The sequence below is a fragment of the Nestor notabilis genome, unplaced genomic scaffold, assembly GCF_000696875.1.
Source record: "Nestor notabilis isolate BGI_N333 unplaced genomic scaffold, ASM69687v1 scaffold24970, whole genome shotgun sequence".
NCBI lineage: Eukaryota > Metazoa > Chordata > Aves > Psittaciformes > Psittacidae > Nestor > Nestor notabilis.
In genome coordinates this window covers 18019-36731 of record NW_009910160.1, presented here as the reverse complement: position 1 = coordinate 36731, position 18713 = coordinate 18019, and the positions used below count along the sequence as shown (strand labels likewise).

General features: G+C 40.3%; 1 protein-coding gene across 1 annotated transcript in view; it reads left to right on the top strand.

Moving 5' to 3' along the window:
• The window catches only part of SPTLC2 (serine palmitoyltransferase, long chain base subunit 2), a gene marked incomplete at its 3' end in the record, with an annotated part of 36231 nt that overhangs the window by 8449 nt on the left and 9069 nt on the right, over positions 1-18713 (top strand). Inside the window, exons 4-6 of the mRNA XM_010024678.1 lie at positions 5628-5752; positions 8077-8170; positions 17772-17877. Coding sequence (XP_010022980.1) covers positions 5628-5752; positions 8077-8170; positions 17772-17877 — 325 coding nt within the window. The remainder of the gene's footprint in view (positions 1-5627; positions 5753-8076; positions 8171-17771; positions 17878-18713) is intronic.

Sequence of the window (18713 nt, the reverse complement as noted above, 5' to 3'; positions counted from 1 at the left end):
TGCCTTGGACCAAAAGACAAGATGGAGCCTGCACAGAACACTTGCAGGGTGATTCATTCTGGAGGTCATGGTTAGGAGATCACCTCTTCACGCCCAGCTTGTACTCAGTTGTAGGGTTTTGTGTATGTTTGAGGATTCTTTATGTTTGATTGTGACCTGATTTCTAAAAGGCAGATTTGAAAACCTGTGCCAACATTTAAACTACAAAAGTAGCTCCATCCCCCTCACTTCCTTCTGTTGGGTTCTAAGGCTTAATGTGAATTTCTAGCAGCATTTCAAGACGGTAAAAATAGTTATTTGGCCATTCATTCTTTTAAACCACTACAAAGCTTTAATTAGGGCCAAGAGTCATTTTAAACTAATTGTAAACATAAATAAATGGTCCATTTTTTGTTAGAAGAGTGATAAAGAACTGAAGTTCCCATATTTTACAGTTTCCATGTAGGAGCTTAAGGAGAAATACAGCCACGTAAATGAGAACCTATGTGTGTGTGTATATACTTCATAATCTTGGTTACTTTCTGATAAGGTATGGTATGAATTAAGAAACAATTCATGAGAGGAATTTTCCTTCTTTGTCATCTCCTACCAACATCATTTTCCTTTTGTGCCTACCCTCTCATAAATAACTGATCCAACTTATGATCAAAGGGTAAAGTTTGTTCCTGGTATTTCACCATTGCAAAAGTATGCTTTGCAAAGGATGATTAAGGTCTGGACAATCTGTCTTCTGGCAGGTGGAACTGAAAGCATCAGGAGTAACTAGGAGTTACAGGTGTGACCTGTTTAACACCTAAAATATCTCTGGTATATAATGTTATCTATATGCATGCAAATATTTGGACACTTAACACACTGCTATCCAGGCTTTGGGAGGGGAGGAAGAGACTGAACTTAAACTGTGAATTTTAGCCTTGTGTTTTTATAAAGGAAAAAACAAAAAAAATTTGGAAGATTTAAATTAAACTGGAAGTTTTGTTAAAATGAATCTACACTTTCCTGAGAATCTGAAAATTATTCAAGTACATTACTATATGACACCCACAGCATCTTTGTGGACTGAAAGCCCTATCAGCTGGTAACAACATTAAGAAAGCTTGAGCACTCCCTTTCTTTCAAATGTTTCCTCAAAACCCACTTCTTTTGGGGTTCTCTTATGCACATCCAGTGTTAAATGAGGCAACTGCATAACATTACTGGGTGCTTCTCTCCCTCTGCCTTGCCTGCATGTAGTGTTGTACAAGTTTAAGCTTTGTTCTGGTAGTGGACTCTGTACATCAGTGATACCACCTTCATCATCCACTCTTGTAGAATGGTGTAAACAAATAACACACTTTCTATGTCTTCTGTTTCTTCATTCTTCTAGTAATAACTCATCCAATCTTGCTTTTGTAAAAGTATGTATTTCAGTAATATTATTCTTTGACAAATATCTTACTGGAGTGAATTTGTGCCTTAAGTTTCAGATGTGGCAGGGAAGTTTAGGTGTTTTGTTCTGTTCCCCACCCTCCTAAGGTTACCTCTGACAAACCCCCATTTTCATAGAGTAATAGTTCTTTTTCACCTCGGTGAGTCGCATCAGTGATCCATAGGATTCCCAGTTCCTGTTCATATGTGGAAGTGGCTTTTCTGGGAACCTGTTCTTTTTCTTTCAATGACTTGTTGCTTACATCAGTTTACTTCTCCAGCTGTTGTTTAACTTGCAGCAAGCAGGTATTTTCCTGTCTTCTTTGGGTCTCAAAATTCCAAACAAAAAACTCTATTGCAGGATACTGTTGCCAGTGTGGGCAGTTCAACCAACACGTGTCATCAACACATAAGAACCTGAAAGACTCTGTTGGGCAGACTACCCAGTGGTGTAAACCACCTTGTCCAAGCTGAAAGTGTCAAAGCTTAATAACGAACTCTGTGGATCATGGAGAGTGCATTTTCAAGCTGTATCTGTCTAGCAGACTGACAGGGACTTTCAACCCAAGAGCGTGGGTAAACCCATGAAAGCCTGTGAAAGCACAGTGTATTTCATGCTCCTTGTCCTAAGAGTGCAGTGACAAGTTAATGGAGGGAACTGGGTCATCAGATTTTGGAAAGGAGGGGATTTGTTTTGGAAATTGTGGGAATCTGTGGAGGTGGCTAACATTGTGAAAGTCCACTTTCATAACATCTTCGCTTTTACTCTCCGTAACAGCTATACAATCTTGAAACACTGTAACCGTTGCTGTACTCTATTGCCTTCAATTGTCCAGTAGGAAGGAATAGCTTTCAAAACAAAGTATTCCATTTGGAATGACTTTTAAAATAAAGTATTCCATTTGTATACCAAATGCAGGTAGCTTTCTCTTTTCCTTTCTATCTTAAATCTTTCCTGGCAAGATGGCATACCTTACTGAGTTGTATCCTCATTTCTCAGGTTCAACCAAGCTGTAGTCAGCGTGAGTATTAGAGCAGGCAGAGTATGGGGAATAATCCTAAGGGATTTATATATTGTATAGGACAAGAATAGAGAGCATCTGTATACAGTGTAATAATAAAAATACACCTAGTGTATAATTTTTCTTTATCTGGATCATGATGCTGATCTGTATTCAGCACAACACAAAACATTCAAGGGCCATGATAACCTGACTTGACACTGCTGAGATTGTATTTAATGCAGCCCAGTGTAATTACTGCCTTTCTCATGCAGCTTGAGATGTGGTAGCTCGTGCAAGTGGAAGTTCCTTTGGATCAAATTTGTACCTGTCTGGTAGTGCTGTTTATGCTTCTTGGGGTAGTTCTGTCACCAGCTGGGAATGCTATTGGAGAAGCCTCATTCAAGCAGAGCATATCTGACCCCTTGTTTGCTCCAGTGGAAAGAACTGATATAATTGGTGCAGTTTATATGGTGCCCAAGGACTGGCCCATACTGAAGAAATGTTCTGATACTAAGTAATTGCATTATTTATTAAATATCTCTTTTACTATAAATCTGAGAAAATGCAAACTGATATGCTTTATCAGCTCAATTTAATGTATATTACTGTCACAAACCTCCCACTGTCAGTACTGCTGCATATTATATTGCTTCTGCAACACCTCATCTACTACCTACAATATTGCCATTATAATTAAAGTAATCCAGAACCAGGGCTCATTTTGCAAATCCTTGTCATTCAGATTTTGCTTCTGCAATCCAAACCCCTATAGATTCCAATTTGTATTCCAGAATTTATAGGCAATAGCAATATACAATAAGACCTGTGTTCACTGTTAGCATTAGTAAATAATAAGTAGGAATCAGTCACTTTCAGAATGTCTTATTCTTCACCATCACAAAATCAATAAAAACAGATCCAAAATGTGCTGTTCCTTTCTGGTTCATCTAATAGATGCTTGAATAGGATAATCTGTAATGAGTCAGTCTCTTCTTGTTTGTAAAAACAGAAAACATGATGCAACCCCAAAAAGCAATTTAACTCCACCCCAGTAGTGTCAGATTTACTCCTGGAAGAGTCAGGGAGAATTTTCTCATGCTTTAAAACGCCTGCCTTGCAAAGTACACACTGCTTGTTTCTCATGCTTTCACAAATGCCTAATTCGAGCTGTGACCATAGTGTGGTTGGCTTCAAGCTTCCACTGCAGAGTTCATCTTCTCTTTGTGCCAATAGCCTTCAGCAGCAAAATAACATCTGCAGGGAACGCTATGGCAGCTGACCATGCTGGAACCCTTGGTTGTCAATGAGTGCTGTAACCAGGCTGAAGATTAACTGGGTCTAAAATGTGAAAAATACAGATCTAACCATAGAAATACAACCTGAGACCTCCTGAGTTTACAAGTTAGACATAGATTCTCACATCTCCAGTGAGTAGCTCAACTCTGAAACACTGTGTGGGTTTGTATTTTGGCTACTAAGCTGTGGCTTCATGCCAAGCTAGCACTTATCCTGCTCTACAAATGTAAAATTAGCCATCATCAAATAGCTTCATGCAGAGCCAGCTCACATCTGCTGGAGGTTCTGCAGAGCCACATTTTCTGTGGGATGTTAACCAACATGGAGCACAAAGCCAGAGACCACCTATTCCATGTGATACAAGGAGTTCAGAGACTCTTGAAGCCCTGCTGGAGTTAGCTGAGGTCTAGCAGAACCCAAGCAGGTTCTGCGGAAAATCACGTCAGCATTGTTCTTCATTGTCCATGTAATCCAGGTTTTGCCAGAAGCCACATGATCCTTGCTCCTTATCTCACTGGCTTGCAGGGAGTTACCTTCCTGCATGATATTTTTCACATTCTTTTTCCAAATGAATGTCATTCTTGCATTGGATATTTAATGAGAAGAGATAATGAACACATTAACTCACCGTAACCACCTGAGCTAATGCTGTTGCTGAAACTGCACTGCTGTCATCTTTATTTGATTTGTGTCCTCCATGACAAAGGTAAGATAATCTTCCTGACTCATCATTTTTGTTGAGACATTCTAGCCAACCTTCTGCTTTTCTCCATTCATCTGCCCCTTATCCATCACAGTGAACACAGATTTCTTGTTCCCATCAATTTTAATTCATTTTGCCTGTATTATTGTGACATCAATTTGTGCAGCCGGGTGAGGTGAGATATTCATTCTCCTATTTTTTTATTTCTATTCCCTGCTTATAGCCTTCTTCATAGGGAAAATGCTCTGTCAGAATCCAGAGGCTACTCTCTTTTCTTCCCCACAGATCATCCTGTAAGAGTTCCTTCTGCCTTGGTACCTGCAATGCACAGCCAGGCAATCAAAGACTAGAGAGCTGGCAAGTTGAGATGATTCATTACTGTTCAAGTAATTTATTGCCTCAATCTCTTAACAGCACTCTTATATTTATTGCTGTCTGTGTTTTGTCATCCTCCATTGTGAGCTGGGTGGAAAAGATATTGCTTTTGTTGGATAGTTGAAGCACCTTATTTGTTTGGAGACTCTAGACACTAATATTAGATAAGTAACATGCAATAAGGAAGGCTCTCTAGTATTGTCTCCTCATTTATTTTTGACTGTTGAGAGGCACTGGAACAGGTTACCCAGTGGCTGTGGCTAGCTCATTGCTGGAGATGTTCAAGTCCAGGTTGGATGGGGCTTTGAGCAACCTGGTCTAGTCTTGGCAGGGGGTTTGGAACTAGATAATCTTTAAACTTTGGTCCCTTCCAACTCAAACCATTCTGTGATTCTACGATTTTGTACACATACATTGGCACAAAAACATCAAAGAATTTTGTTGTCATCAGGTTTTGATTTCACATACAGACAGAACTCAAGAATACCTGAGATGTTTGTCCCACATCTCCTATGAAAAGGAGTTATTTTTGCCCTCATTGCAGGGGGGAGAAAAAGGCAAAAAAATTACTCCTTAGAATAAAGGAAACTTTTTCCCAAGGTAACTGCCTGGCTACCTTAATAGCAACAGTATTGGTTAGCATTAGTTATAGCTGCTTTGCATCTTTGTTTTCTCTTGTGTTATACCACATGCACATGTTACAAATGGAAAACCTTCATTAGAACTTAATGTCATACTTAATGGCACATTTCTACCTGGTTCCTTTGTATGTTTTATGTCCTTAGAATTAATAACTTGCACAGCTTAATGAGATTTATGGTTTCCTGTCCTTATTTCTGCAGGCACCCTAGACAAACATGTAGAACTAGAGAAACTTGTGGCCAAGTTCCTTGGTGTGGAAGATGCTATGGTGTTTGGGATGGGCTTTGCAACTAACTCAATGAATATTCCAGCCCTTGTTGGAAAGGTGAGTACTTCCTTAAGGAACACATAGAATTGTTTATTAATTGTTATATCAACTGTTGCAGTATTCCAGACATGCATTAAGTGGAAAGGCTTGATCGAGGAACAAGGCTTGATATCAGGAGTGCATGAGTCATAAGGCTGATAACCTTGTGAACTTAAGTATGGTCCTTCATCATTTTTTCTAGTTCTGGGTGTTGCTATCACACGTATCTAACACGTATTTAAGGATGAGTGATATGGTTGTTTAGCTTCTCTTAGTGAAGTTGATTCTCCCTAGAATGTTGCATCCCATGTCTCGCGTGTTGTGGGATGACTCTGCAAGCAGTGTTTTTGCACAGTTAGCTGTAGTGAAAGATTGTGATAAAGATATTCTTTACAACACTTTCAGAAAAGAGAAAGCACAGTATTTAGCATTCCTTCGTCTGTCAGTTTAAAGCCATTCCCCCGTCCTGTCTCTACATGCCCTTGTAAAAAGTCCCTCTCTAGATTTCTTGTAGGCCTTTTTAAGGTAGTGGAACATTGTTATGATGTCTCCCTGGAGCCTTCTCCAGGATGAACAACCCCAGCTCTCTCAGCCTGTCTTCACAGGAGAGGTTCTCTCCTATGTTGTGACCATACAACGAAAGCTGGGTTCTTAACTGGTGTTGAAGGAACTTCGTCTACAGTTTGGGGTGTCTAACACAAAGGCATGAAAATCCATTACCCTGTCAATCACAACTCTTGACGTAACAAGAAGATACACTCTGCTGTTAGCGAGGAAAGTGGGTAAGCTCCTCTTCAGTTCACAAAAGTGTGAAACAGTATAAAGTGTGTCACACAAGTGAGAAAGTTTTTCTCTCTTGGTTGAGACAGAATGAACTCACTGTGTGGTGTACGATCAAGATTTCTTCTGAAGCACTGCCATAGAGGTGCAGTCACTTCTTCACTCACTATTGAAGATGAATCCAGCTTTTGCAAGAGATTTCTGAAGTACATGTAGACAAGGGCTGAGTAGGGAGAATTGCTTCAGCTGCTCAGTACATGAATTCCAATCTGCAATGGTGCTGGAGAAGCTGTCCAGTAATTTCAAAGTGAAATTAATACAAAGAATTAATAAAGATATATTTATAAAACTGTAGACATACATCACAGCATAACATACTTGTCCCTTGCTTAGCTATACAACAATTTTGCCTCACTTAGCAGGCCTCATGTGGAGACTCAGGCTTCTGTCACAGGTGGTATATTTAGATATAAATGTGGCACAAATAAAGGTATTTACTATATGTATTATAAAGAACATAACTATAACAATTTAATATGTATTAGTATTTTATAGTATTATAATACACATATTTTTCATGCATATGTAATTGCCTATATTGGGGAGATCTATTCCTAAATTTTTATCTATAATTAAGCCCAGAAGCTGCATTTTCTTGTCAAGATATGTAGACCCTTAGTGTTAGTTCTGCATACCAGTCTTTAGGCAGATTCATGTATCTCTCAACCTGGGCATAATCCGTGTTTCCGAAACAAGTACTTACTTAATGTTGTATTGCTCTTCGAGCAATGAAACCACAGCACAAGGTGTGTAATAGAAAGCAGAGCTAAATTAGAATCACAGCTTGAATTTCAACTGTGAATCCTGGCTCCTGTTAGTATAATATACAAATATATTTCTTCCACGTTTCTATTTTAGTTCCTAAAAATAAAATGAGTTTTCAAGTAGGTTAATTAATGAAAACTATAATACAGGTGACCTCTATACGTGTTTACCAGAGAAAGACTGCCTGGTGCCTAGGCTCCACTCACATCTTCATGGAGGTGGGATTTATGAGGCATCTGTCTGTCCTGATCTCATCCCTGTAGTCCAAAGTGCTGATGTCAGTTCAGCCTCAGTATTACTCCTCCTTACATTACTGTCACGCAGTCTTTATATGTGGGGTGGTGACTACATTTTCATTGCAACAAAAAAAAAGACTGTAGATAGGAATCTATCTACAGAGATATAGCAGAATAGCAGAGGAAGCAACATCATTTGATTTTACTATAAAACAATCAACCTCTTCTAGGATTATTCACTACTTTCCAGTTACAGGGAATATTCATCCCCTTTGCACTACCTGAGAATGCCTGAGGATCTGATCCCACAGTTTCTGCCTGTCTTTGCAGTGGATCCTGGCAACTTCAGAAAAGTGGCAGAAAATCCAGTTAATGTTTAATACTTACAGCTTAATTGGTGCAATGCTATATCATAGGCACGCGTGTATGCTGACACACACATGCACGCATGTCAACAGCCTCCCAGTTCATGCAGATGCTTATTGTACTCCTTCTCCACAGGGCTGCCTCATTTTAAGTGATGAGTTGAACCACACTTCTCTCGTTCTTGGTGCAAGGCTTTCAGGTGCTACTATTAGAATCTTCAAGCATAATAGTGAGTATTGAAGTTGGGAATATTTAGAGACAGAGTTGTTCACACCTCAAAGGCAAGAATGCTTCGATTGAATGCTTGCTTTGCTGTCAGTTCCCAGATAATACTTCTGTTCAGGCGGAAGGATTAACTGTTCAATATTGTGAGTGATTTCTAATGGGAAAAAGTTAATAGTGTAATACTATAACTGCTATTGTGCATTATTTAGGTCATCAGATTGGACCTTAATTTCAAAATCCAGAATCTTAATCTTGTTGCTGTCTTTTTGACATACTGAATGTCAGTGTGCTGTCATAAAGGCTTTACTGTCACTATAGTTAAAATAGTACAAACACACTTACAAAACCATACTCCATATTTCCTGACTCTGTTTCTAGCAGGTTCAGTGCAACCTTATATTAATCACATTATTTTTATTACATTAATGTGGAGTTACATTAATGTGGCATTACTTTGAAATGGTTACCCTAAGTTATCAGGGGGCTATTCCAAAGGTGCAGAAGGCTATCTCAAAAGCATCATCCCAAATACACTTCTAAAGTATAGTTTAAGTGTAAAAATCACACAGTAACTTTGCAATCATGTTATTACTTCCTAAAATACTCATTCTTTTCAATTTTTATTTAGTAAATGTTGTGGTTATTGTCAGAGACATTGTGACAGGCTTTGATGACAAGAGCTTGTTTATTTCCCTTATTCCACCGTTGCAATTCCCCTTTCCATCTGCATTGTGCCACTAGGCAGTGATTACAACAGAGGTTAAGAAGCTAGAGAAGTGGTAAGGAATGAGAAAAGAGGTCTGATCACCTTTGTTAATAGCTAATACACTCCCTTCTCTTTACTAAGTGTTGTGTTCAGCCCTGAGGTGAGCAAAAATGAATTATGCATATGCTATAAAAGGCCTAAGGATCTGTTGGAATGAAAAGCACACTATAATTATAGTATAAGGTGCTATAATTAATATCTATTCATAATTTGGGCAAGAAGCAATTTCTGAAGGTCATTCAAGAATTAAAGATCATCTGAACCTGAGTGTTTTTACAGAAGTAATTATTTATAGATTAGCCTGTAGCATACCCCAACATGTTGCTCTTCCACAAATCTGAATATGCTAGGTCATGTTGTTATACCAGTATTTTCTCAGCTCCTCCTTAGTTTGTTCAGTGCCTTATCCCATTCAAACTTAGGTTTGGATCACATCTTGCAGATGACCTCTCCTCAAATCCAAATGCTCTCATAGCCTCTCCACCCATCTATGCTGCATGCAGCCCAGCTGGCTTGTGTCACTTCCCACAGCACTTCAGAGGACATTCCAGTTTGAGGAGTGTATTACTTTCAGCTCATAGGGAAGCAGTGAAGACATCACTTGGAGCTTTAAAGAATTTGGTCTCTAACCATCCCCCAATATTTCATTCTGCTCCTAAGAACCTAACACCTAACCAGCTGCTGCTTGTGCTTTTAAGAAATTAAAGCTGATATTCTTTAGAATAACGTGTGCACCTAAAAATAATAGTGACCTGTCCAAAAAGCACTATTCCAGCACTGGGAATAGAAATGGTTAGAAAGTTTTTTCTTTCTAATACTTCCTTAATCATACCTGTGAGTTACGTATCACCAATAGCTTTTAAAATCATGTGTGCAGAAAGGTATGTGTGTGCCTCCTGCTCTGGAGAAAGAGGATGTGTACTGGGGAGGATAGCAATGGAAAGTGTAATCCATCAGGGCTGCCTTTGTAGGATGCAACTCAGTACAGCAGATTAATTAAGGACACACATGACCAAAACTCCCAGCTTGTGTTGGGAGGGTTCTTTTCATTCAAGCAGGTGCTTGTTTATTTTGTTAGAACAGAGCTGTGTTGCTTTTGGTCCCAGATTATTTTTCTTGCTAATGTGTGGCTTTATAGCATATATACAGGCATGCGCACACATGCCCAAATTGTCAGAGTATGTTAGTGCTGACATTGTCATGCTCATGATCAGGGGAATTAAGCCATTATCCATGTTACACTGCTTGATGCAAAAGAAAGGTTCCTTATGTTGTATTGGTGCTGTGGATGAACAGAAAACTTTACACCTGGAGTTATACCACCTGAAGAACTTTAATAGGCATTAATTTCAGCATCACATAGTAATATCTTCCTTTTAATATCCTCCTCTGTATTCTAGTAAAAAAAAGCAATATCCTCCACCTCTTCTTTCCAAGGACAGGAGATCAATGTATGTCATGTCACTTAACAAAATCAATGACCCTTCAAGGAGCTTGGCCCTGGGCATCAACTGGAGGATGTTACTATTTTCAAAGGCTTGGCTAGGGCCCTTTGATGAGCAGCTGGAACAATTCTCCAGCAAGGTGCAGAAACAAAGAACAAATCTGAGTCCTATCCCAAAGAGGATTAGGGCTTAGTGTGTATTTCATTCTTACTTGCATGTACAGAGCCAAATTGTGTGCTGGCATGCATTGGCTCATCTCCTTTGGAACTGTGCCAGGTTACACACACATGCTGTTTGACTCAGTATTGCCCTACACTAAAGAGAATAGAAGAGATGACAGATGCTACCACCACTATTGCCTGAGACATGTTTTCTGTGCAGCAGAATTGAAATAAAATCGAATCAGACAGCAGATTTTGAAGTTCTCTTTCAGCTTTCAAAACACAGTGTGAGAAAGCAAGCTTTTGTCAATGCTCCTTGTTGCTTACATCAGGCTCTTTTGAAATGCTGTGTAATACCCCTGGTAAAACTGCTTGGAACATATTTACTTTGGCTCCAACTTCTTTGGTTGCACATGTGAGAAGAGCTGCTGGGAGAAGGGTGAGGTGTGAATGTTTGTTGCAGTTAGAAATGGTTATCAAAATGAGGAGGATTAATGATGTAACAATTTAGTGACACAATGATACATTTTGGGTGACATAGTTTAGTGTTTGGGTGACACAGTTTAGTGTTTGGGCGACATAGTTTAGTGTGTGGTGTCCCTGCTCATGGCAGGGGGATTGGAACTAGATGATATTAAGGTCCTTTCCAACCCTAACTATTCTGTGATTTTCTGATTCAGCTTTCTGAATGCTATAGAAAAGACATGCACAAGTGTGTGTTAGTAACCTCCCTTTCTAACAAACCTGGCATCGTAAATCTGTCTCCCCTCCTTTTTTTCCCATGTTATGGAAAAAAATATTTTTAAAAGAAAAATTACAGGAAATTTTGTTCTAGGATAAAAATATTTCACAGAAAAGAGGGTATAACCTCCCATTTAAAACTTGCTACTGGAGCTCATTCATCTTACACGGGCTATGCTGCAAAGGCTTAGCTTATTCAGTAAAACTTTCTTATTTCAAAGCAGGGGGTTGGAACTAGATGATCTTAACATCCTTTCCAACCCTAAGTCTTCTATGTTTCTGTACAGTCTGTAACAGTGGATCTATTTGCCATCACTCAAAAGGAAATAAGTATGCTTTTATTATTATTTCATTAGTAAACCAAGAAGTAATCTCTACCTGTCACCTTAATTATGTGTAACCTAATTCTTACAAAAGTTAATGAAGTTCTATTTCAGTAAGTGAGTAGCTGTCCTGAGCATTGCACTTTGCACAACATATCTGAATAGTTTTGCTAGAACAGACAAAATTGTTAGACCTCTGTGCTTCTCCCGAGTAAAATAAAAGGAATCTGGATGTTTCCTCTTTTTGACAAAAACACTGCGCAGGTGTATGAGAAGGTTTTCAAGCCTTAAGGTGAATAATAGAGCAAAAATGTGTTGTGGACCTATAAGTCCATTTTTATTTGGCCATAGGAATGTGCCCTGCATCTTGCCTGCCAATGAACAATCCCTTCCTTGTAAACAGACAGGAATTTACAGTAAGAGAAATGCACAGGCACACACCTACAGATCATGTATGTGAGACAAATTTAGAAGAATACTCCACTTCTGCCCTTCCTGTGGGCCTTCATTAGCACTATTGCTAGTCTTCACCCTGCACCAGTCACACCAGGATGCCACAGGGTATTTGGTCTTTAAGGGACTTTTTCTGTTTCAGACACTTTTGAGGTTTTGTGGATGCCTGCAGCAAAGCTCTGTCCCTGGAGCCTCTGCTCCGAGGGATGGATGTTGGGCCATCCTAAATTTATGTACTAGTGCTTTTAGTGGGCTAGAATCATTCTGACGCCCAAAAAGCATCTGCCTTTTGTTTCCCCTGCTGTGGTGTGGGCACCATTCAAGTTACCATTTCCCAGGCAGCGATTTGTTTGGGAAGCTAGGAAAGAGCTGCATTTCTGCACTTGAAATGCAGCCAGCAGTAAGTCCAACAACTAGCACTCAGTTGGAGGAAGCTGGGAGGCTACAACATCTCCCTGCCTCTGTGGTAGTAGTGGCCTGGCCTCAGTTAGTTTTGTGCCAGAAGGTGTCTAATGTTACCTTTACCAGTTCTAGGCTCCCCAGGTAACCAGCATGGGGAGCCTTCAGCTATATGGGGGTTACACACTTGGATGTCTTTATTTCCTGGCCCGGGGAGAGAATGACTTTATCACCTGCTCTTTTTTCATTTCTAAGACAATGTTTTATAAATAGCCTATATTTTAAAGCACTGTTTCAGAACCTCTGATCTTTATCTTGGTTAAATATTAGCCAAAATCCCTTGACCCTTCCAATAAAACTTGAAAAACAAAACTAAATAGCTAACCATTAATCAGCTTGTGATTTTATCAAGGGTTTTCTGACACAGCAGTTCTGGGTCTTATACTGGTATCAGAGGAAAGACTGTCTTTGTTCAACAAGTGGGAAGTGTGTTACTAACTTCATCTGAGTGAATTCTGTTCATATTAGCCTATATAAGAAGGTGCTGTACAAGACTTAGGATCTGTTTATTCTTTCTAATTCTACTACATTTTTCCCATATAGCATCAAGCAGCTCAATGGCCACCACATTTTCAGGTTTAGATTTGCAATTGCACAAGCAGTCTGTGGGAATGTCATGACTACACACTGATATCAGGAGACGTGGAAAAAAAATATCCAGTTCTCATCACTGGAAGAGCACTTTAACGTGCAATCAGAACAAGTGATCATACGAGGAGGGCAGGCAATTGCAAGGCACAGCCAGACACCTTGGGTAGATGAAAATCTGGCCTCTAATCTGGTGCTTGAATCCACATCTGAAACGGGAATTACAGTAGTACATTCCTAGCTCCCCCTTACACACCTTTTCAGAGTGTTGTGAAAGTAGTAAGGGGGGTTTTGAGGTTCTCACAAATCCAGTGGCTGATGACACAAGTGTGCCAGGCAGGTGTGAGCTGTTCAGGTTTCCATACAAAATACAGTTTCCTGCTTGGACAACAGTTGTGTATTTATGTTAATCCAACTCTGGCATTTCTCAGGCTACTCGGTCAAATTAATGCTTTGGAGCTCAGATGTGTGTGCCATGAGGACACCTTAAAGAAAAAACACAGCTACCTGGAGGAGTCGTAGTTAGCACCGAAAGAACTTTTAGGCAGCAGCAGGTCCTCACTTTTCAGTGCAAATATGTTCTCTAGCACAAAAAAGAACTGAAGAAGACAAAAGAAGAAGTGGAAAGCTGTAACTGCATGCCTTTAACAAGAAAACAAATCAGGGAGGGAACAAAAGAGATAAGTGAATAGGCTGAAGTCAGTGGAAAACCTCTTTAGTTGTAAAAACCAGGGTTTGTAGGAGATTAGTGCAAGATGATTCCTTAATTTTTGTATTTTTCCTTTTGAAAGATGTAAGTGGCCCTTGAATTCAAGAAGGGAGAGCAGTTTTATTGCTGTTACAGAGCAGGATGAAAGTCACACTACCCACTAAGTTTTTGTCCTCCTTGAAGCCTCTGGCCACTATCAGGCAAGATTATTGCACCAGATAGGTGGACCGCAGCCTAATCCAGTTTGGCGTGTATTTCCCTGTGACACATACAGACGCTGCCACAGAGAGGAGACTGGTATATCCTGCTCCTAGCATGCTGTGTCTGCATTTGCCCTCTCTGATTTGAGAAAGCCATGTCCGACTTGCCAAGTGCGAACAGGAAGCTTTCCCGGGTGAGTGCCCTTTGCTTTTACAGAGATATCTATTTACTGAGGGGCAGGGAGGGAAGTCTCAGACTGTTACTGAGGCTGCAGTAATCACCACTCCCACCACCCCATTCCAAAGAAAGGTATTCAAAGATGGGATTTCAGGGAAATGACTCTAAAGAAGCTTTTGCTGCTCAGAGCTGTGCCAGCAGTCAGGGACTTTTCAAAGACTAGTTTTCACTGGAATGAAAACCACATTCTACAGTCCCACAGTTACTGTTTAGATCAACAAAACCCATACAGTGTTTTCCCTTTGTTGCTTTAGGGATGTGCCAGGAGGGACAGCACATGGGACACCATGAAAGGACAGTGACCAGGAAAGGTATCTAAAGGTGGACAGTAGGAGAGGAGGAGGCGGCAGATGCTGTAGCAGTGCACTGCAGCAGGGCAGAGGTGGTGGCAAGGGAGGCTGAGTAGGGACAGGAAGCCATGGGACCTGCATGAACTTGCATGAAAGTGCAAAATGGGAGAAACTGAAAATGAGAGTGGCAAATGCAAGGCTAAGGAAACAGGAATGTGATAAGGGCAGTAGTAGCCTGTTTAATTAAAAAGGATTCAGCTGACATCATGCAGGCGATTTCCATCCCACACAGAGGAATGGTGATGACATCCCCAGCATTACAATGCAAGGATGAGGGGTGGAGGCACCGTGTCTCCCTGTGAGTAGGCACTGAGCTTGCCTGGGAGAGGGCAGGGGCCTCTCCAGCAGCCTGGAGTCCCACCTGCACTGGAGGCAGCATGACACACAGCTGCCTGCCCAGGTCCAGCCTCATTCGACCCACTGGCACTTTGTGTTGTTGGTATTTCTGTTGAAGTCACTCCAAAGAATCCCAAAGAAGGATTATGCAAGTCTATTCAACTCCCAAAAACCTGAGAGAGCCACTGTCCCCGTGCAATGAACTTTATCTTCCGTGTCTATACAATATGCCATAGGGAGAAGGTGGAAAGTGAGGCAAGGACAGATTTGGTTGTGCTTTGACTAATTAACCAAGTGAAATTCTTAACACCACCTTCTGGAGTGGTGAACGGTTGTTAGCCATTACCGCTGAAAAGCCTAAGCTGGTGATGGTCAAACAAGGAAGGACAGTTATTATGCCCGTAACTGGTTATGCAAGGTGGACTCATGCAATTCATCATCTCAATGACCCAGTGTTTCGCTATATTTAATGGGAAAATCATTTGATATCCAAAAGTCACCTGGGGTTGCACTGTTGTTTTTCCTGGCATTTAGTATATCCCACTTTCTGAAAAGTCTAAGCACAAGCACATAGAGAGCACTACATCTTCACTTTGAAGAACAGAAGCAGCCTTTTGGGGGAAAGATTAAAGGTCACAGATTTTCTCTTCATCCAAATTTCCCCTTTCCAAATGAAGCACTACAAGCACAAAGGTCAGTAAAATTCACCTGCACCTAAACAAATTATGTGTTGACTGTTACAGGCCTGAGAAAGGGTCACACATACATATTTTACAGAATAAGACACCAAAACCAAAGTGAGATAGCCCTGTTCCTGTGAACAGACATATCCTTAGCCTGTACTCCAGCAGCATTCTGTCATGTACAAAGTCAGGCAAGCGCATTCCTTGAGGAGGCTCTTCCCTATCTGTGGTCTCACGTCCCACGCTAGTTTGTACAGAGGAGCTATTCACATCCATGCATTTTTTAAACAGCTCTTTTAAACAGTTATATGCATTTCCCTTCTGCCTACCCTCTCCTCTTCCGTGTCTGTGTTTTTGCATGTGGATATCTTCAAGCCATGCTTTTAGCTTAGAGAGCTGGACAAATTGACTTTCCTGAAGTCTAGAACCAATCTGGACTGACATGTAGACCGAATACTGAGTCGAAAGACCCTGTGTGAGTCAGAGGAGGGTTTCAAAGGTTCCAGAAGGATTTAGATGACAATGACATCAGTAGAGAAATAATTCAGTGGAGAAAATGGGGTGCCCAATGAGTTACTGAGTGAGCTTTCTGTCATCCTGAGGAGTCCTTCAATGCTCAGAGCTCAAAAGGATTTATGAATATTACCTACTCAAAGCAAAAGAGAAGGTGAGCAGGTCTCTTCCATGAAATATGCACATGCTGCAAACGCTCAGCTGGGTTATAAATTCCTATTTTAAAGCATCAGGGAACTTTTATTTCCTCGATTGCCATCTAGTGGAAACTGTGCTGTCTGCATTGCATTATCCATAGCAGCATTTCCATCTCAGTGCTCATTGAGCTGTGCAGATGATGGCACCGTTGAAACAAGGGGCAACTTATCATACATGTTCTGTGCTTTTTAAATTAAAGCAAGGTCTTGCCTAGGTCAAGAGACTACACAGTAAGTAGCAGAATAGCAGAGGTGTTTCTGAGAAACTGGTCTTTCACTAACCAATAAATGGTACTAGCAAGAGGTGAGGTATCAGGATGGAAGGGCTCAGGTCATAGATTATTCAGGATGGACAGTTACTGTGCAAATGGCCTGGTGCCAGTTAGGTGGAAAGCAAATTACAGGTCAACATTAATATATCTCAGGTCTATTTTCTTCACTTGGGACAATTGTATTTTACAGATTAATGTTGTAGTATTTTAGAAGATTATAACAACTGCATTGTGTTGCTGGAAGAGTGGGGTTGTATACTGAAAAAATGCTATTGATTTTTCTCATAATTTGAGCTGACCTGTGCCATTCCTTGGGGTATCACGAGTCTCTGTAAGATGTTCTTTGAAAACATTGTGAAATGACAATCCCAACTCCTGAGAAGTGCCAGAATAACTCATTTTGGAGAGTGTTCATTCATGTGGAGACACCAGAATGCTGGTTAGGTTCCTGTGATGCTTTGTCTTGCTTCTTCCATGTCTTTCCTTCACTGGATTTCCTTCAAGAATTTTATTAGATTATACACACACAGTCCTTGAGAAAGCAGCTAAGTTTCTAACATTGTTCTAGGCTTCCTTGTATTGAAGTCCCTCCAGTGCCAAGCATTTCGGCACCAAATTAGTGTACCCACACCATGTGCTTCTGCCCACTTGTCTCTCCTCCTCTCATCAGCAATAATTCACTCAATTTCCTTCTTGAGAAGGACAAGATTTCTCTTGTTGCCATCCTGATGTGCTTCACACGGCATGATTCAAACCTTGCTGAAGCAATGCGTGTTTATTCAGGAGCCCGTGGTGATGTTGGAAAGCAACCAAAAACTCACTATTCAGAAGCCTTGAGACATTATGAGTATCAGCAGCCCATACAGAGAACTGCTGGCAATTAGCCTCAGTACTTAAGAAAAGTGGTTCCCTTTTGCCTTTAAATAAAAATGTATGCCAAGAATTTCTAGAACTTTCCCAGATAAGCTGCATAGCTGAAAGCTTTTTGTAACTCTTTGTCATTCATTAGATTTTTACCTAATAATAAAGGAAGTTTATCCTCAGGACACGTTTTTTTCATGTTGTCTTTTTGTGTATAAGAAAAAGTAGTGCTCAGGACAAAAATAAAAGTCCTTTAGAAAAAGCTTTGTTAATGTTTTTCCTTCTTCCTTTTTCTTCTTTTGAAATAAAGATATGCAAAGCCTTGAGAAGCTGCTGAGGGATGCAATAATATATGGGCAGCCTCGAAGCCACCGAGCATGGAGAAAGATTATCATCCTCGTGGAGGGCATTTACAGGTATGTTTGTGTTTTAGAAACAGGAGTACTTGTTATCATTTCTGATGACAGAATGATCTATTGAGTGAAGTGGACATTGACTCTGAGAGAAATCTTAATGACAGTGGACGTTAAAATAACATTCTGTGATCTTATAAATATGTTGATTTCCATTATGTCTGTCTGAGCCCAGGATTCTGAGCCTCTGGCAGGGTTTGGAACTAGATGATCTTAAGGTCCTTTCCCAAACCCAACCAGTCTGTGATTCTGTGATTTTGTAGCTCCATTATATCCTGTATGTTGTTCTGAATGATGGTTTAGCAAATCACAGTGGAGTGGGATATGTGCTGTGAGACCAGTACAGACCATCAGCTGGTGTATGTTGTCACAGATGTGATAAAATCAATGGAGCTGTGGTAGGTGAGGAGTTCTGCTAAGTGAGTAAGCTGAGTTTTCTAGGGTTGTTTGTTGTGCACAGGCAGATCAAAAGACAGCTACTCAGAATTAATTAAGTTCTGCATGCCCAGTTCTTACCCAGCTGTTGGAATCTGAAAGCTCAAGCTGAACATAGGCCAAGTGATATCAGCACCTTTCTAGTAATTAGTGTCAGATCTAATGGACTTGCACTTTAACAGGAAAAACAATTAAAAAATTGGCTTTCAAAGAATTATCTAGCCCCAGTCCCTGGAGGAATTTGAATGAGAGAAGTGCCTTTGATAATTCACCAGATAATATCATCATCAATAAGACTATGTAATTATAGAGCATCCTAGTCAGATAGCTCTAGTTTGCTAGTGTGGAACATCTTATACCCAATCGGAAAGACAAACCATCACTTGAGGAGGGCAGCAAAGCAG